The sequence below is a fragment of the Montipora foliosa genome, chromosome 2, assembly GCF_036669935.1.
Source record: "Montipora foliosa isolate CH-2021 chromosome 2, ASM3666993v2, whole genome shotgun sequence".
In the NCBI taxonomy this organism is placed as follows: Eukaryota; Metazoa; Cnidaria; class Anthozoa; order Scleractinia; family Acroporidae; genus Montipora; species Montipora foliosa.
In genome coordinates, this window is record NC_090870.1 from 56154802 (window position 1) to 56172301 (window position 17500).

At 40.6% G+C, this 17500-nt stretch overlaps 3 protein-coding genes across 3 annotated transcripts in view; 2 read left to right on the top strand and 1 right to left on the bottom strand.

The window, feature by feature from the left end:
- The first annotated feature begins 2633 nt into the window (after nt 1-2633).
- Nucleotides 2634-5445, top strand: LOC137993632 (histamine H2 receptor-like). Its single transcript, XM_068839593.1, has one exon. It carries the CDS (start codon nt 3874-3876, stop codon nt 4915-4917), a length of 1044 nt encoding a protein of 347 aa, XP_068695694.1. The 5' UTR covers nt 2634-3873; the 3' UTR covers nt 4918-5445.
- A 1030-nt stretch (nt 5446-6475) lies between these two features.
- LOC137993631 (ankyrin repeat domain-containing protein 65-like) lies at nt 6476-15653 on the bottom strand. Its single transcript, XM_068839592.1, has 7 exons — nt 15215-15653; nt 13398-13681; nt 12646-12913; nt 11116-11188; nt 10651-10815; nt 8807-8951; nt 6476-8313 (listed from the first exon to the last, which is right to left on the bottom strand). Exons 1-7 carry the CDS (start codon nt 15572-15574, stop codon nt 8118-8120), a joined length of 1491 nt encoding a protein of 496 aa, XP_068695693.1. The 5' UTR covers nt 15575-15653; the 3' UTR covers nt 6476-8117.
- A 1286-nt stretch (nt 15654-16939) lies between these two features.
- Nucleotides 16940-17500, top strand: part of LOC137993635 (prominin-1-like) — a 53290-nt gene continuing 52729 nt past the window's right edge. Inside the window, exon 1 of the mRNA XM_068839595.1 lies at nt 16940-17264. Coding sequence (XP_068695696.1) covers nt 17066-17264 — 199 coding nt within the window. The 5' untranslated portion in view covers nt 16940-17065. The remainder of the gene's footprint in view (nt 17265-17500) is intronic.

A 17500-nucleotide genomic window follows, 5' to 3' on the forward strand; every position in this document is an offset into this window, starting at 1 on the left:
GGCGTCTTTTTTTGATCTAAGTTTATATGTACCGTAATTAGTACAGTGGTTACCAGACACACGCTCCCCTCAAAGACTTTTTCTCATTTTTTGAAACTAAATTTGGCTGGACGTCAATCACATGTTTCCATGTCGAATTCATCTGCGCCAAGTGAACAGGACTATTGTCATGGAAACACTTGATTGACGTCCAGCAAATTGAGTTTCGGAAAATGAAAAAAAAAGTCGTTAAGGGCCGCGTGTGACTGATAACCGCTGTAAAAGAAAAGGACGCTAATAACTATTTATGGGCGCATCCTTTCCTTATTTTAGCAAATTGGTTGCATGCGAGAAGACTTGTGATAACATGATCACTGCCCCTGATGACAACCCTTCGTTTTAGCAAAACGTGCGTAGGTGTTACCCCGTAATGAACATATTACAACACAATACAATACAATACATACTTAATTGACCGCTCCCCATAGGGGCTTTTCAGGGCCAATGAAACAATCAACGAAACAACAGAACACAACAACAACAACTGTTAAGAATCCCAACTGACCGGAGGCAAACCAGTTGGCTATTTACAAGTGCAGCTGGGAAGTTGAACCAGGGACTACCAGGAACAAATTCAGCGAGTGGTCAGAGCGGGTCTTGAACCCGGGATCTCCGGATCTCAAGGCAAGCTCTCTAACCACCGGGTGCAACACTGCCTCCTTACCTCAACTAATTTTCACTTACGTAATCAATCTAATAGACCAATAGACCTTTTTCGCTGGTACATTTTGTTTTCCCAAAACAGATCATGTGATAATACTTAGGAGATTTGGTCCTTGTTTTGTTCATTAAAAGTAGTGCATGCAGACATATTCATGCTTGCATGCACTCTTTTTAATGAGCAAAACAAAGGACCAATCCTCCTGACTATTATCACATGATTTGCATTGGGAAAACAAAATGTACAAGCGAAAAAGGTCTATTTCGATATACTAAAATTCAGTTCTAAACAAAAAGCATCATCTCGAGGATCTGGGGAATAAATACAAGGATTTGTATGAGTTTATTCCCGGGAGCCTCGAGATGATGCCTTTTGTTTAGGACTAAATTTTATTAGTATCACCCAACTAGTGGACTAATGCAAATCCTGCATTTTGATTGGCTACGCTACTAGAGGACTATAGTAATAGTAATTAGTAATAGTAATAGTCCCTCGAGTAGCGAAAACCGTGACGTTTTCTTTCGTTTTATTCCCAAATAAATATTTATTCAACTTGTTAACTTTATTGTTGCCTCTTCTGTCCGACTAGTTGGGTGATACTAAAACAATTAGACCCTTCGCTCTCAAGGGCCACGGGTCAATAGCCCATTCGGCTTCGCCTCATGGGCTATTGACCCGTAGCCCTTGCGGGCTACGGGTCTAATTGTTAAATATATCGAAATTGGTCTAGTCACACATAGGCGATACATTCCTAGACCCCTTTACTCTTAGCGGAGTTCGTGGTTAAGTGCAGGGAGCACTTTTCACTTTTTTGCACTCCGTTTGGGATTAACTGACGTGCTCTCAGCCAATCAACGTGCTTAAATTTTTTTCGTGTATATCACAAATAATGGTGATAGGCCTGAGTGGAGTCCAATTTGGTCTGTAATCATACGAATGATTAACAAAATCGGACGACCGCGTAGCGGGAGTCCGATTTGTTTAATCACGAGTATGATTGCGGACCGAATAGACCACTTTCGATATATTGAAATTCAGCTTGGCAGCGAGGCCGCGAGACCGTTTTTTTTCCTTGGTTGGGAGACTTCCCTGCACGGATAGCTGACCACCACCACAGCACACTGAACGAGGGAAAATCATTCGAGGGACTTCGATGGCTTAATAGAGATAAATTCATCCTATCAGGGATTTGTACAATTCACGTACCTCATACTAGATCTTCCTTGCTACCTGATCAAGCCCTCCCCAGGCTTTCAATTATTTTTTGTGTTGAATGTGCTGACCAGAAACCGTTTTTAAAGATAGAGGTGATCCTCGCATTTAAACTGGACAATCTAGGCAATTGTCACTTTATAGACACTTGAAAAATTCAGGGGGTTTCAACGGGATTCGAAACTATGACCTCTGTGATGCCGCGGGTGCAGTGTTCTACCAACTCAGCTATGAAGCCACTCAGTTTTGTTGCGCTTACGTGTTCCCGTGAAAGGAATGATTAATGAAGGAAATGTATATTCGAAGTGCAGGTTAAAGACGACAAATAAAAGCGATCCTCGCATTTAAGTAATTGTCAGTTCATAGACAGAGCAGCGGCATCGCAGAGCTGAGGTCATGGGTTCGAATCCTGTCGAAGCCATCTAGTTGTGCCAACTAGCGGCTCATCCTCGGTGTAAAAACCTGTGAAACTCACAAGTGACGTAACACAAAGGAAAACAAAAGAGCAACAAAAGAGCAAAAAAACATCAAACAATAACCTAACCCTACCACGAGCTAATAAAACAAAGAAAAAGTTTCACAGGCTTTTACACCGAGGTAAACCCCAGCTAGCCTTGTTAAATGGACAAAATTTAAAAGATTTCTGATTTAAAATGAGGCTTGTTGGTTCAATTGGCACAAAAACAAAAGAATAATTTATTGACTGTCATTTGTGGATAGGGTCTTTAATAAAAGAAAATGCGTGCGTCATGAAATAACATATCATGGTAGAAATTTATCTTCGTGCTGATTCCTACAATAGCTGTAAAACAAACTCATGATGAAAGGAAATGCACCGGTGAATTTTTGTTGTCATTTCGGTTCTTCATTTCTGTAGTTATAGGTTTCTTACGTTGTGCTAGTGCTTTAGTTCAGCACTCGTGTTTGAATCGTCTTTAAGTGCTGTGCTTTACCAACATCTACTGTGGAAAATCCATTACACGTTTAACGGGCCCATTGTCATAGTAACAACAGTTGCCAAGCAACAGATGTATTCTCATACGCCCAAATGAATTGCTGCAATTGACAACGGCTTGCATAGTAGCAGAGAGTTTTCGCTTAAATAGATAAAAGAACTTTTGCAAAGAATGTTGACAATGGCTTTTGTGCAGTGGATAACAGATGAATTGTACGTGCTGCCAATATTCTAAAATTCTTTTGCCTGCAAAGCCGGAACCAGAAACACGGCAACTACGTCTTTAACAATTAACTGGAAATGTCATGGCTTCATCGTTGAACACGGATCGGCGGAAACCGCAAATGTCTTGTTCCTGTACCACTGATATGGAAAACATTTAGTGTGTGTAGATACGATCGATAAAACTACCGTGAAAGCGATATTGATAGTAGAATAATAAGACCTATATTGGGCCGGTGCACGAACCGATCAAATATGAAAGTTGTCCAAAGTTGAAATTGTTCTCTTTGCATGAGACAGTATTGAAGAAATTAAGAACACCTTTAATTCTAATTGGAAGATAACCCGCAATGTTTTTTAAATAAAAGTTCTTATTAGGCACGTTCTCGAATGCGTGGGAGGAAAAACTGAATGTTTTGTTTTATATTGCTTGTGAAAAAAAGACCCACAAAGTTCAATGGTAGCTTTAGATCCTTGTGTAATGGAATCAAATAACCAACATTTTTTAACATGTTTTGGCGATACACGATTCTGGGTTTATCTGAAATCACACTTTTTATAGCCTCACGCCACTTTGGCAAATGAGGAAACATCGAAAGGTATCGGAAGTTTAGAACTCTGCGATGACCCTAATTATGGCATTTTCCAAGTGTCTCACTCGTATGTGCGCAAACCGTAATTGCTCACCAGTGTGAAAACTCATTAAATATATTTGACTTTTTTCCTATTGCCTGCTACAATCTGCTTGTACATTCACGAAACAGTCCGAGTTCAAAATAGCAAAATGAACAACTCTTCTGATAGGTCGCTCGATTTAAACTTTCGTAACGAGACACAACATGAGTATACACCACAGGGATTTATTTTTTTTTCTGAGCCGTTTACTGTCTTCCTGACAATCGCTCTTATAATCGTCATTGTGGTAGCCATCATTGGAAATACTCTGGTTTGCATTGCAACTTGTTTGAATCCTAACCTTCGAAAAGCAACAACAAGTCTTTTCATCGTTTCCTTGGCGGTCTCCGATCTTCTAACAGCGACTTTGTCGATTCCCTTTGATATTTACACTCTCAAGACCAATGGACTGTGGTTCCATGGAGAAGCTACATGCATTCTCTGGACGACTGCCTACCTCCTTGCTGTTCCCACTTCGAACCTTACCTTGCTTGTTCTTAGCATCGATCGCTATTTAACGTTGCGTGCGCCATTGAGACAGTTTCGTGCTGGACAATTCATGACGAGGGAGCGCGTTCTCATTTACATCGCTGCCCTGTGGGGCTATTCCCTTTTATTCGCAATTTTACCAGTTACGGGATGGGAGATCTGGCGTTTACTGCCCAAATATGTCGTTGGCGAAATTTGCTTCTTCAACGGTTCGCGTCTTTATAATGTCATGGTCTCTGTTCTTCATTTTATCCTTCCAGCCTTGGCAATGTGTGTTATTTACTTCATGATATACAAACAGATTCGTCGCCACACGTGCGCCGTTTACCCCATAGATTCCACAGTTGCCACACAGAACGGACTAGCGAAATTTCTGCTCCAAAGAAATATTCGAGCAGCAAAGAGGATTGCATTAATTGTAAGCGCCTTTTTAACCTGTTGGGTCCCTTACAGTGTCCTTAGCATCATAGCTAATCAGTGCTTGGAATGTTATGGCAAAATTCCTCTTCAAGTGTATTACGTTACCTTACTAATGGGCTATTCCAACTCTGCGCTTAATCCGTTTCTCTACTCCTTCAACAACAGAAATTTTATCGACTCGTACAAAAGACTCTATCGAGTTGTCAGAAAGGCATTTAGACGCCAATCGAGGGATGTAAAATAGGACGTACTCTTCCGTACACGATGCTGTTTTCCTAAATTCCGGTCCAAGTTTAAAATTTAGTTTCCAGATTTTATGTTCAACAAGTCTTTCTTTTCCCAGTGAACTATCTGAAACCTTCGGACGGAACACAAAACGCACAAATCCTGACGAGCTCTGACCAATAAAGATAAGGAACTTTGTACTTAAAGAAATGGTAAAATATAAAAGAAAACACGGATATAATATCAAAATGTTAAAAAAAAAAAGATGTTCCGTGGAAGAGAAGGAATAATCACGTACAGTACAAACTGTAAATTAACTCTTTTCACAATGGCTACGTCTCGAGGGAGGACTTTATTTCTAAAAGAGACATACTGCGCAGAGAAGACACAAATAATTTAATTGTATAAAGGTGTATTCGAAGAACTAGGGCGTGTCTACTATAAATCTTAATTTTCTCCGTTTTTCGTCCTTTAGACGAAGAAGAGAAACAGTTCATTGGAATATTGAAAAGATGTATATTGAATATTACAAGATACCTATGTATTATGTGGTGTGGATCAGTTAATTTATTCATTGCTTTTTACGCGGAATGGTGTCACTCTTCGCACTCGAGAATATTGCGCTGGGGTTGGTATGTTTGGCATCAGTGTTGTGATGTCAATAAATATGCGAGTGTATAGAGAGTTTGCGTCCTTTGCCATGATATGCAACTTACTTTACGATGTGCCAGTATCGATCACAAGTTTCTTCACTTCGCTCTGAGTGGTTCCCACAACGGGGAAGCTATATTTATTGAGCGAAATGATATATGAAATGAATCATATACTGAACTGTGCATATGAAATCAAGTAAAGCTATGATCCTCGCAGTTATGGACGCACTTTCACAAATTGCGCAGAGAAGCCTGAAAATTTCAGGACTTAACGGGGTTTGAACCCGTGACCTCGCGATACCGATGCGGCGCTCCAACCAACTGAGCTATAAAGAAGCCACTGACGTTGGGAGCTGGTTATTTGTGGGTTCTAATTATTTTCCCGTGAGGAATGAATCAATGAACGAAATGATGTATGAAATGAAATAGCGAGGTCACGGGTTCAAACCTCGTTGAAGTCCTGAATTTTCAGGCTTCCTCGTAACTGCGAGGATCACAGCTTTACTTGATTATCTTTTTCAGTTCGATTCGTTATTTGCTTGCCGATTTCTTTGTTTCTTTGTGTTTAGTGTGTTAGAACCCATTTAAGTTATCGTAAAGCATTTTTATCACGTACAATGTACTTTACCCAACTTTTTTGTTTTACTCCGAAGCGCCTTTTTGCCAAATTTTAATTTTTTTTCTGTGTACTTTATCTTTGTCGCAAAGTTAATAATACTCGGCTGGCTTTTTGATGTTGTGACTTAAGGCCCGGTCAAACGGCTTCCACGTTTACTTCAACATCCTTTTGATTTTGGTTGAACGATGTTGACTGTGGGGTGAGCAAACGGTTTCTTGAACTCACTCAACATCGAATCAACTTGGTTCCAACACGTTTCAACATAGTTGAAAGGACGAGGGGGGGGGGGGGGGGGTGGAGAATAACGGTTCAATATCGCTGTTCAACGAAATCGTACGGATTTTGAAGTCGTTTGCCCGAGCCTTAATACGCACAGGTGATTCTGGTCGGTTAAGGTTCGTTTTGAATAAACCGAGCGCGAGATAATTCCCAGGAGGGTTTGGGGCAATCGTTTGACGCTCGACAAGCTATCTATTTGTAACATCAACCCAACTGATATCGTAAAAAAAAACTTCTTCAATTACTATCAAGTGAAGTTTATGGTTAAACTCCTTGTTTTAAGTAAAACATTGCATTTTTTGAGACATTGATCAGTGTCTATCGCGGATCTTGTCCTCTAAAACTACTCTTCCAGAAAATCGAACCGTGCATGCTCAGAAGCGTCACCTGAGAAAGCCACGATTGTCTAATTTGTCTAATGCTTGAGTTTGTCCGTTTCATCACTACCTCCGGTTTTATCTCCGTCATCTTTACAATAAATTCTACCTAAAAGATTTCATATATCATTTCATCGTTAAAACATTTCGGCGTCATATTTCACTTTGTGTACGGTTTTGCACAGTTATAAACCCTTTAGGCAAAGTAATTTTCTAAATGACCTAGCTAGATATATCGATTCGGCAAACATTTTCATTGTGATCATATTTCCGTAATGTAAATTGCAATCTATTTTTATTCTAATATATATTTGACGCCCCTGCATTGCTTAGCTCCGGTCAATTACCGCAACACCGGCACTCTGTTTTCAATTTATTCTAGACTCGAATGCTCCTGACTCATCATGCGATGCGTGAAAACCACTTAAAAACCACTCACGACACTTCCTTACGTATTACACAATGTAATATTGGCGGCTTCTTGCCAAAAACCTAGGGACATCTCCGAGTCGTACTTAGCAGAAGCCGCGTTAAACGCGTCTGTCCGACTTACCGCTTTTATACAAGACGTTTAAGTTTAAAAAAAAAAAAGGACTCTACCCTTCGAGGCCCCCACACAGTGTTAGTCTTATCACCAGTCTCCCAGTTCCCGGTTATTTTTAAAAGAAATATGACTATGAAGATGATGATATTATAAAAGAGTTTGCGACGTCTTGCCCTCTGCTTGTATTGTAAACCCTCTGTTTGTGTTGTAGCTTGCTGCAGAGAAACTCGACAAATAGGTAAAATAAACGACTAACTTCTGCATTTTCCTTCGCATTTATTTCTTGAAATGTCCTTCGAAATACTGTACGGAAATGGCATTTCCGAGATCCTAAATTTCAAAATTTTCAGGGGAAGCATGCCCCCAGATCCCCCTAGTTCGGCGCTCGTAACATTCTTCGTGTGCGTACACCTTCAAAGTCTCACGCTACGCCCCTGCCTACAATCAGGGTTTAAGTAACTTAGGGGAAAGTGCAAATGGTAACACTCTCTAGTCCTCTCGGATGAGGACGATAAACCGTAGGCCCCGTGTCATAACCCTTCAATGTTTATAACCCTGCGGGACTTAAAAGAGTCCACACACTATTCGCAAAGAGTAGGGCATGGACTTCCCGGTGTTGTTGTGGTCTGTTACCTGTGGTGCATCGTGGACCAGTTTTTGAAAGGAGAGGCGCAAATTTTTATGCTTTTACAACAAAAAGCATCCTGCCGTCTGCCCGTTTTACGTCAACGCGATGCTAAATCTCGTTTATCGTTTCTTGCGACTTCTGTCGACCCTCGTGACGGACTCCGAACCAGTGATACTGACTGGAAGTGAGAAGAGATGGTCACCAAAGTACTTGGTCGCCAGATCGCGTTTAGGAAGGTTTGCATTACTTGTGCTTGCATTCTTTGCTGTCCTCGCCGAGGAACGAGACGAGCCAACGTGCTTCATTGTGGGTATGCTAAAATTAGAGTTCACAAAGTTAGAGTCTCACGAAAGTACCAGGGTAGATAAAGAGGGACTTTAAGATCTACGGCCGCTGAGAATATAACTTTGCACCCGTAGTAATTCTCTCGCGATTACTCCATCTCGTTCACGAAAACACACCACGATTTTCGAAGCGGATGATTATCTCAATTAACTTCTTGAGTAGTGTTTGTTGAAAAACAAGAAACATAACTTACTTGTGTCTCAAATCGTTAGACGTTTGCAAGAGCCTTCGTTTGGAGAAATAATATTTTTTTTCTAGGTCAAAAAAGCCATTGAAAAGCATCTCGCCTTGTTCTCCAGCCAATTGTATCAACTTCCAGTACTCACTCCTTCAAATTACGGTCAGCTTGACGGACAGATTTCCCGCGGGAAATTTTAAGGGCGGCTTTCTTTTTCGTATGGACGGACTAAGCAGGGAGGGAGGGAGGGCAGCTTATAACTTTCTTGCCATGTCTATAGTTTACCTGTCATCAGATTCTTCAGGTGTAACAAATATCTCTGATTCCTGCTGTATAATGTGTCTTTCCACCGGTGTTGGCTGATGCGTCAGGTCATACTCAATCTTCTGTCGCTTAGAGACACAGAATTTACAAGGAACCTCACCATTCACTGGAAGGGAACGAGTAAACAAAGAGCTTTAGTCTCCAAATATGCAAACTGTAGGCTGCTGCAAATCCCAGAGGATGGTCATGGAAGATAAATTCGTTTCACATCTTTCGATTAAAGTAAAGTCACTTTAATTAACGTCGATAGTTTCGTCAGCTCTAAGAATCTGAGGAGTTAGTGCAAAGCCTCTAAACCGGTTGGAGTAGGTTTTAAGTATATTCACTTTGAACTATACTTTTCTTGGCTTTCTGCGGGTGTACATACTTGGAAGTGGATATTAATAACTCCTCCAGAAAGAGGATCAGGCGGTCTGGTAACCCACATTACATGGCCTTTCCAGCGACAGACATTGCATTGATAAGCTTAGGTGCATGTAACGTATAATACTGTTATAGGTATATGAAAGCACTTCACTATAGTCACGATATCTGAAATATTATTATCGGCTAAATTACAGAATACAGGGCCACAAACTTCACGGGATCGCGGTGGCAGTCAACTTAACTCCGCGTCCAAGTGGCCCGTGCTTTCTGTGATTGCTCCGTAACATCACCATGTCTTTGTGTTATAATCACACTCAACTTGTCTAGACATGTCACCCGTAATCTAGCAGTAATTCTTCTTGCACGCTGACAAGTATAAAGCTCTTTTATTTATGATTTTGGCACAGGCAAGAGCTCACCCTCCTCCTGCACAGTTCTTACTTCAAGGCAATCTTGTTCCAATGTTTTGTTTTAAGTGCCCAGTAGTCTACTATCATGATTAATCAGTAAAGGGGTTCATTAGTTTCTGACGACACCGGTGCTGCGTCGGTAGGAAACTGAAACACCGAAATGGCTTTATCAACTGACTTGATATGGTAAAATTGACCACCGTAGAGAAAGCCCGCAAGGACTACGGGTCAATAGCCCATGAGGCGAAGCCGAATGGGCTATTGACCTGTGGCCCTTGTGGGCGAAGGGTCTAATTGTTTTAGTATCACCCAACTAGTCGGACAGAAAAGGCAATAATAACTTAGCCAATGCAAGCAGAAGAAATATTTATTTGGGAATAAAACGAAAGAAAGCGTCACGCTTTTCGCTACTCAAGGACTATTACTAATAGTCCTCTAGTAGCGTAGCCAATCAAAATGCAGGATTTGCATTAGTCCACTACTTGGGTGATACTAATTAAGCAATAGAGGACGTTTTCCGTGTTTCTTCCATAGCCTCACCTAAACACAAGGGGGAGTTGGGAGAATTTGAGACAGTTATGCAAACCCTTGAGAATTCTCCCCTGTTGCTTTTATAAAATATTCCTCAAAGTTAATTCGACAAATGAAGGAAAATGCAGGTTTTTTCACTTCTTGATTGAAACAGATTTTTTTGGATACAATATGCTCATATTTCCTACTAACCAATCAAAATGCGCGTCTGACAATACATAACCCATCAAAATTCGTGTGATGTCACAGGCCTGTTCTATACTCTCATCTAAACACAGCTATTGACCTATGAGAGTGCACGCACTATAATCCTAATTATTTTATAAAAATATTTATCACATGCTTTGTGAATACAGACTGCATGATCCCAATCCAACAACTGTGACTGGAAGTTTAGATACAGTCCAATCCGAGTTGTTGGCTTTGAAATATAAAGCCAAACAGCTAGGATATCCTGTTCATGCTTAGGAACTGAACTAGCAAATTTACATTGAATACCTGCTTTCAAAAATGAATTTGGGTTGCCAGTACGCTTGGCAAAATCTATTGGCAACTCTCCACTGCCTGTCTGAACGTCAAGTTTAGCTCCATGTTTGATGAGGCAGCTAAGACTCTGCAAATGAGCCCCTGAAGCAGCCAGATGGGTAGGTGTTGCCCCTGAACCTGATGAAGAATCATACAAAATTAAAGGTGTGGTTGGATGTTCCATTTACCTCTGGGGCAGAAACGAATGGGATCCACAGCCTTCTTAGCTGGCAATTTTCTGGAATTTTCAGTGATTGGCATTGAAACCTTCAGGGGAAATTGAATAAGACCCACATCCCACATTCCGTTGGTCTAGTTTTAAGAGCTTTTCCACTCCCTCACCCACTCCCCAATGTAAATTGAAATATACACAGGCTACATGTATGGAAACCAATGTTGAAATGTGATTTTGGCTGTTCAATAAAAAATACAGCTTACCAGTCCTGATGTTTGGGTTTGCTCTATGTTCAAGAAGCCAGTGGACACATTCTGTGGCACCAAACTGTGCAGCCTAGATTAAAAAGTTATAAATCTCAGCAAGGTTTACGATATTAGAGAGCATTAGATTCTAGGGCGAGAATGAATACGAGTACCAATTTTCTCATAGAACAACAGTGAGCGCGTGCAAACCAGCATCATTTTGGCCGGAAAAACATGATACTGTCGTCATTTTAGTCCAAGGTTTTTCACCATGTCAAAACAAGTCAACAAGATGAAAGCACTTTTGGCATTTTTCGAGCTGCAAAAAGGCTCAGTTACCAGCAATAAGAATAAATGAGCAACCTATACTGCTAACAAATAGCAAGATTAATCGTAAGGGTTATAAATTTTCCAATTAGTTTCGCTAAAAACGGGCAGTCAAAACTCGTACTCCTTCTCGGCCTCGTCCTACAATCTAAAGGTCTCTCATAACTACAGTTTGATGATCATTATTAAGAAGTGAGGATTAATTTACCGGTAGATAAAGTATGGTGACTGCATTTTAATGTGGTTCATTGTTGTACAAAAAGTGCCACCTTAACTCTTCTTTTTTTAAGATAAAAATTCAGTGTAATATGCAGCTGGACTTACATTATTCCAAATAGAGGTAAGGTGAAGTCTCTGTTACGAGCCTGAAGGCCCATTAAGGCCGGCGCTTATCTCCAGTTTCCGTAGCATGAAGCGACTAGGAGTATTTATGCTCCCCCCTGGATGGGATGCTTAGGTCCATTGCAGGGTTACCCCCAGCATTATGCCGGTACCCATTTATACACCTGGGTGGAGAGAAGCACCATGAGAGTAAAGTGTCTTGCCCAAGAATACAACACAATATCCCCGGCCAGGCCCCGAACCCGGACAACTCGATCCGGAGTCGAGCACACTAACCAAAATTGAGGCCACTGCGCCTCCCACATTCCAAATAGAACACTAACCTTATGCACCTGATTCTTTCAAATGATGGAATTAGTAGAATTCTTAGACATAACTCAGACACTGTATGTTGGACATCAAAATTGAGCATGAACCTAATTATGTACATTTTTGGAGGTGGCTCTTTACAGTTTACTCTTTTATGTTCATTGCATACTCTCAAAATGACTAATGAAATTAGCTCAGTTGAAAAAAGTGGGTCTCAAAAAGGTCACGAGTTTACTGGAGGGGACTGCTTATTACCCATTGACACCTCAAAAGCCTTAGGGCGCCCCCGGTTGACATGTACAATTACTGTATCTGGCATTAGACAGAGTACAATTTGTTAAGTCTCACTCCCAGGGGTCAAATGGGTTAAATGCTCTTCAAGCCTTAAATTTTGAGGCCTTTTTTTGTTGCTCACAACTAGTTCACCCTCAAAGAGCGCCACTTATCAATCTTACTCTGTCTAAGACCAGACTATTTTATTCTGGCTTGTGATAGGGGCACTTTCATGAGTAGAAGGGTTAGTGGAGAGAAAGGATGACGTCCTTCTTGGAAGGCTAAAAACTCTCTTACCATGTGCAGTAATGTTCTTCCTGTCTTGTCTCTAACATCCATTTTTGCAAGACCAGAACCCAGCAAAAAGCCCAAACAAGAACAGTGATCATGTGCTGCCGCATAATGAGCTGGCACACACCCAGATGTATCTCGAGAATTCACATCAACATCATTGTGCCCAAGCACTTTTAAGGAATCTAATCCACCAGCAGTGGCTGCATAGTGCCCAGGTGTGCGTCCTTGATCATCAATGCAGTTTATCTCCACATTACTTTCAAGAATACATCTGAAAGAAAAATAATGACCGTGGATACAGTTTAAATTCTAGAGTAATATTTGACTTGTCCTTAGTCACCTCCATATACACTGTCTGATATGCTATCAGTAGAGGCACACACCATATTCAAAAACTGCGGCCACACGGCCACACCTGGTTTCAAATGTACAGAGACTACAGATGACAACAAAAAGGCGCTCTCTAACATGGTGGAAGGAAGAAAACGTCTCAAGATTATTGGTAATTTTGAAGAAGAGCTCCCCCAAAAAACTGTTTGACAACAAATCGACCAACAGTTCGTGAAAGTGTTTGGTAAAAGTGTTGGCCAACAGTCGATTATCTGTCGGTGAGTTGTCAATAGCCTTCATCTACGGTGAGTCTTTTCTCTACCCTGTGTGACCACATTAATTTAGTAAGAGACAACTGGGCAATGTGTAATAAGGAGTAATAGAATAGCTTGATGAAGTAAGAATAATTTTTCATTCTCCTCTACCTCAGAACACTGGCCTGATTTTTCATGGCTGCCAAATGTGCAGGAGATCGTCCCATTTTGTCTTGAAATGTTACGTTACCACCCTTTGAGAACAGAGCTCTTAAGCATTCAGCTTCACCATGATATGCAGCTAAATGAGCTGCTGTTTGCCCATTTGAATCTGCGATATCCAAGTCTGTCATGTGCTGAAGCAAATATCTCACTAAATGTGAATGCCCTCCTGTGCATGCTTCGTGGAGAGGTGTCCGGTGTACACTGCTGAGCTTCATTGGATCAGCACCTGCCTAATAAGAAAATGTAATGTCATCAAACCATGAAATCCCACAAAAACCAGGCAACTACAGGTACATTGGGTGCATGTGATAAGTCTACTACCCTTTGAGTATCATGAGCAAGTTTTTAACTGTCCCATAAAGAATTTATGAGCGATAGCCTGATATTAAACTTTAATAAAGGGGGTCTCAGTTAAGTTGTATCCCCTTCACTCTGAGATCATTGTGTAATTTTTTAACATTCTACAGAATCTAACATCATTATTATATCTCTCAGATCTAGTACGCGCACTGTAATTGGCTAAATTAGCGGGCCGTATTCTACAGTACGGCCTGCTGTACACCCCGCTAAATTTAAAATTTTGACAAAACATCATCTAGCGAGTTTTTCATGTCATTTCTGTTGCATAAACTTGTACTGAAAACTGTTTGAATCTTGCAAGCAACTATTTCAAACTTAACAGCCAAGAAGATTTAGTTTTTGGGATTTTGGCACGGCATTCTTTGTGGCAGTTGAACCTTCCGCTTCACTTTGACTAGTTTCCTTGCCAGCGCGCTGGTTAACCTCAGAGATGTAATAAACATCTTACTAACCTCGTTTTCTCGGTCTGTACTGTAAGTTACGGATCCTCGTTTTTTGCCGTTGATTTATGGCCCGCGCGCTTTGCGCTTGGGCCATAAATCAACGGGAAAAAACTCGGTCCATAACTTACAGTACAGACCTCAAACTCGGTTAGTAAAAGGTGTTAATTTTCTAACTAGGAAGGTCAGGTTTTGGAGATTTCCATCCCCTAATTTTTAAGAACCAATCAAATTATACGTTACGAGAACTGCTACACTACTGTGTGTGACACCAGTTTTACTGTTCCCTAGGACAATAGAAAGCCCTGCTACCCTGGCTCCTCATTTATTTTGTTACAACATGCGTGTTAGTTTTTGCCAGGTGAATAATCCAATTCATTAAATTGTTCCACCATTAATTCAACTCTGTGTCCACTGATGAATCTGAAGTTCAGGGAGATATCTTAGGCGGGGGAAATCGGAGAGCTTTATATTTCTGTTGGCAACTCTCCCGAAAAAGACTTCTTTGCTGGATAAAGCATTATAAATTATTTTTCATACTGATATGTCTTTAAAGGATTACTGCAGTTATGATTGCTACTTTAGTAGCAGCAAATGAGAGCCAGGCCTTCTTTCTGAGTTTTGTCTATTCTGTACAGGGATCCACATTCGCAGTCGTCCGGTTGTCCCAGGTGACTAAAAACCCGTGTGGACAAGTGTAATAACTTTCCTATAGGGAAGATATCTGTTTACAAACATTGCTTTTGCTATTCAAATGTGCCAACTACAGACAACCAATGAGGCTTTGGTTGGCACATTAATGACAACAGCTGAAGTCAACGATATCTTCCGTATACTGTATTGACTGTAAGAAATTATAATATTATAAACTACAAAGTATCCCACCATATAAGTTTATAATTCCTGGACCAAATACAGAAAATATTTGTAACTATGAGGTCAAGAATTTAGCCAGGTTATCACCTGAAGTAGAAGCTTTACAACTCCGAGATGTCCATATCCCGCCGCTCTGTGCAAAGCCGTTCTGTATGCTCGGTGTCCGCCAGCTTTTTCGTTCACATTCAAATTCTTATCAGCGAGCAATTTTGAGACTGCAATTGAATCACCTCTCTCAGCTGCTTCATGTAAAGGTGGCAAGTGAAAATTGACAGAACTCAAAGAAGGAGGCGGATTCAGATTCTCGCTTTTCATGCTGGCAGTTTTTGGAAGACTGGAAACGTCATCATCGCAAAGTTCCAAGAAGTCTTTTTCTCTGCTCACTACATGCGATGAGTATAAACTGAGATTACTAGTTAGTGCACTTTCTAGATCCCTCAGTGACATTGTTTCTTGCAAAGATACTAGTGGTTACTAAAAAAACGTAACGCTGGAAAGACATCTATGCATAATTTTGTTTATCTCCGTCTCCTTGTACCCAGTCTTCGAAACAGTCGAGCTAGGACTCGTCTCCAGATTCCCACTTCCCAGGCAAATGGCACTGAATTATTTTTTACTATCCTTCAATTTTCAACTTTCAGCACAACCCTATTTTACCGTCTATGTAACGTGTCTCAGAAGAATCATAAAAACGTAATTAATAACTTCTCATAAATTAATGCAAACCTCACAGTTTTGGTCGATAACGTATGTTATTCAACAAAAAATCCTAAAGTAATATGGCTGCAGCCCAAAAACCTAAGAAGATCCAATAAAATTATAGGTTTTAAAGACGTGCAAAGTGAACGGAATCAGTGCCGGAAATATCGGCGGTCAATACTGTGATGATACGCATGCCACGTACTGAGCATTTTAAATGCGTAGAAATAAAAGCTGGGAAATGTTGTACATTTTTATCCAGTTAGGAGTAAAAACTTAAATCGTCAACTATCCAAGGGTTCTAGAGGGCCCAACTTTGTCGGAGACTTGTAAATTTGTGATCGATCGTTAAAGGATCATTAATTTTACAAGTTTATAAACAAAGGTCTCAAAACCAATTTTTTTTGTCCTTGAGAATTTTTTTCAGAAGTAGGTGAAGCATCCTCGGAGACCCAGGGGCAGATCTCGGAGGCAAGGGAAAGTCTAAACCGGCAAAAGAAAATAGCGACGGTTTGCCGGTTTAGACTTCCCCTTCCCTCAGCGATCTGCCCCTGGGTCTCCAAGGATGTAGGAGAAGTTGACCATTGCTTTGTACCCAGAAAACCATTAGAATTCTCAATATTCTCTGGAGTACTGTTTGACACGTCAGAAAGGAGACGTGATCAACTTCCGGTGCTTGTTTTGACTTGACTTTAATTTACACACTGGTATTTTCAGTAGACGTGACACTCTTAGACAGGAGAGGGGCAGGAAAGTACGTGAACACTACCTAGCTTTCTACTTGTTACTGCTCCATGCCTCTTGACTCTTTCTGCGTGTTTTTTTTAGATTGCTTCTAATTTTCTTTTTGTTTGTTTTTATTTTACCCCGACTGACTGACCCAAAACGTATCGACAGCAAACAAAGAAAAATAGCGAACGGCCTGACTAGCAAATTAATTTCAGCCTTGCATAATAAGGAACGTTTAAAGGAAAATTTTACAAAACTTTACATTCACTTGAAATATTGCTTATGACAATATCAAACTATTTTGAGTGCTTTTCAAAGAACGAAAAAATGTTACGTGACAGTCTCGTTTTCGCGTGACGTCATTCAGTCAGTCCAAAACCCGAAGTTCACCTGAAGGAATCATCGGGTCAGGCATCGGTATCGGTTATTTCTCTTCGAATCAGTCTTAACTCTTTGACTCACTGATGATTAGTGCGACCGATCGAAAATTTCCAGGTGCCTTTTCTTGAGATGAAGATTGTCCTTTCACTTTGTTTTTTTGTGTTACTACAAAATACAGACTCAGGTGCTCGCTCGAACGAAGAACAGAATTTTCCCGAGGGAAAACCGTACAATCTTCAGGGAAGCGAAGATGACAAATGGAGTTTAAACGGCCTTTCAAATGTCGCTGATAGCATAGCGCTGTTGCTACGAGAGGATCCTCCATATGGTTAGTATTTTGTATTGAGCTTCTGTTCAAAAGAAACAGGCTGGTCACTTGGGAATAGCTCATGTTGCATAGCAATATTGGAGACAAACGATGCGATAATTCTTGTACTCCATTACGATGATCCACCAAAATCGTATTTCACGGCTCAGCATAATGTCAAGTAATGTAGAAAATTTCTGGATGTTATTTGGATCGATAGATTGAACGGGTTTGTCTGATGTTTCTCTTATTATTAC

Coding starts and splice junctions, on each gene's coding strand:
- LOC137993632 (XM_068839593.1), top strand. CDS start 3,874: ATGAACAACTCTTCTGATAGGTCGCTCGATTTAAACTTTCGTAACGAG.
- LOC137993631 (XM_068839592.1), bottom strand. CDS start 15,574: ATGTCACTGAGGGATCTAGAAAGTGCACTAACTAGTAATCTCAGTTTA. Junction 11,189..12,645: donor GAAGAACATTACTGCACATG/GTAAGAGAGTTT, acceptor TTTTTAATCTAG/GCTGCACAGTTTGGTGCCAC. Junction 8,314..8,806: donor CCTGAAGAATCTGATGACAG/GTAAACTATAGA, acceptor CTCTAATTTTAG/CATACCCACAATGAAGCACG.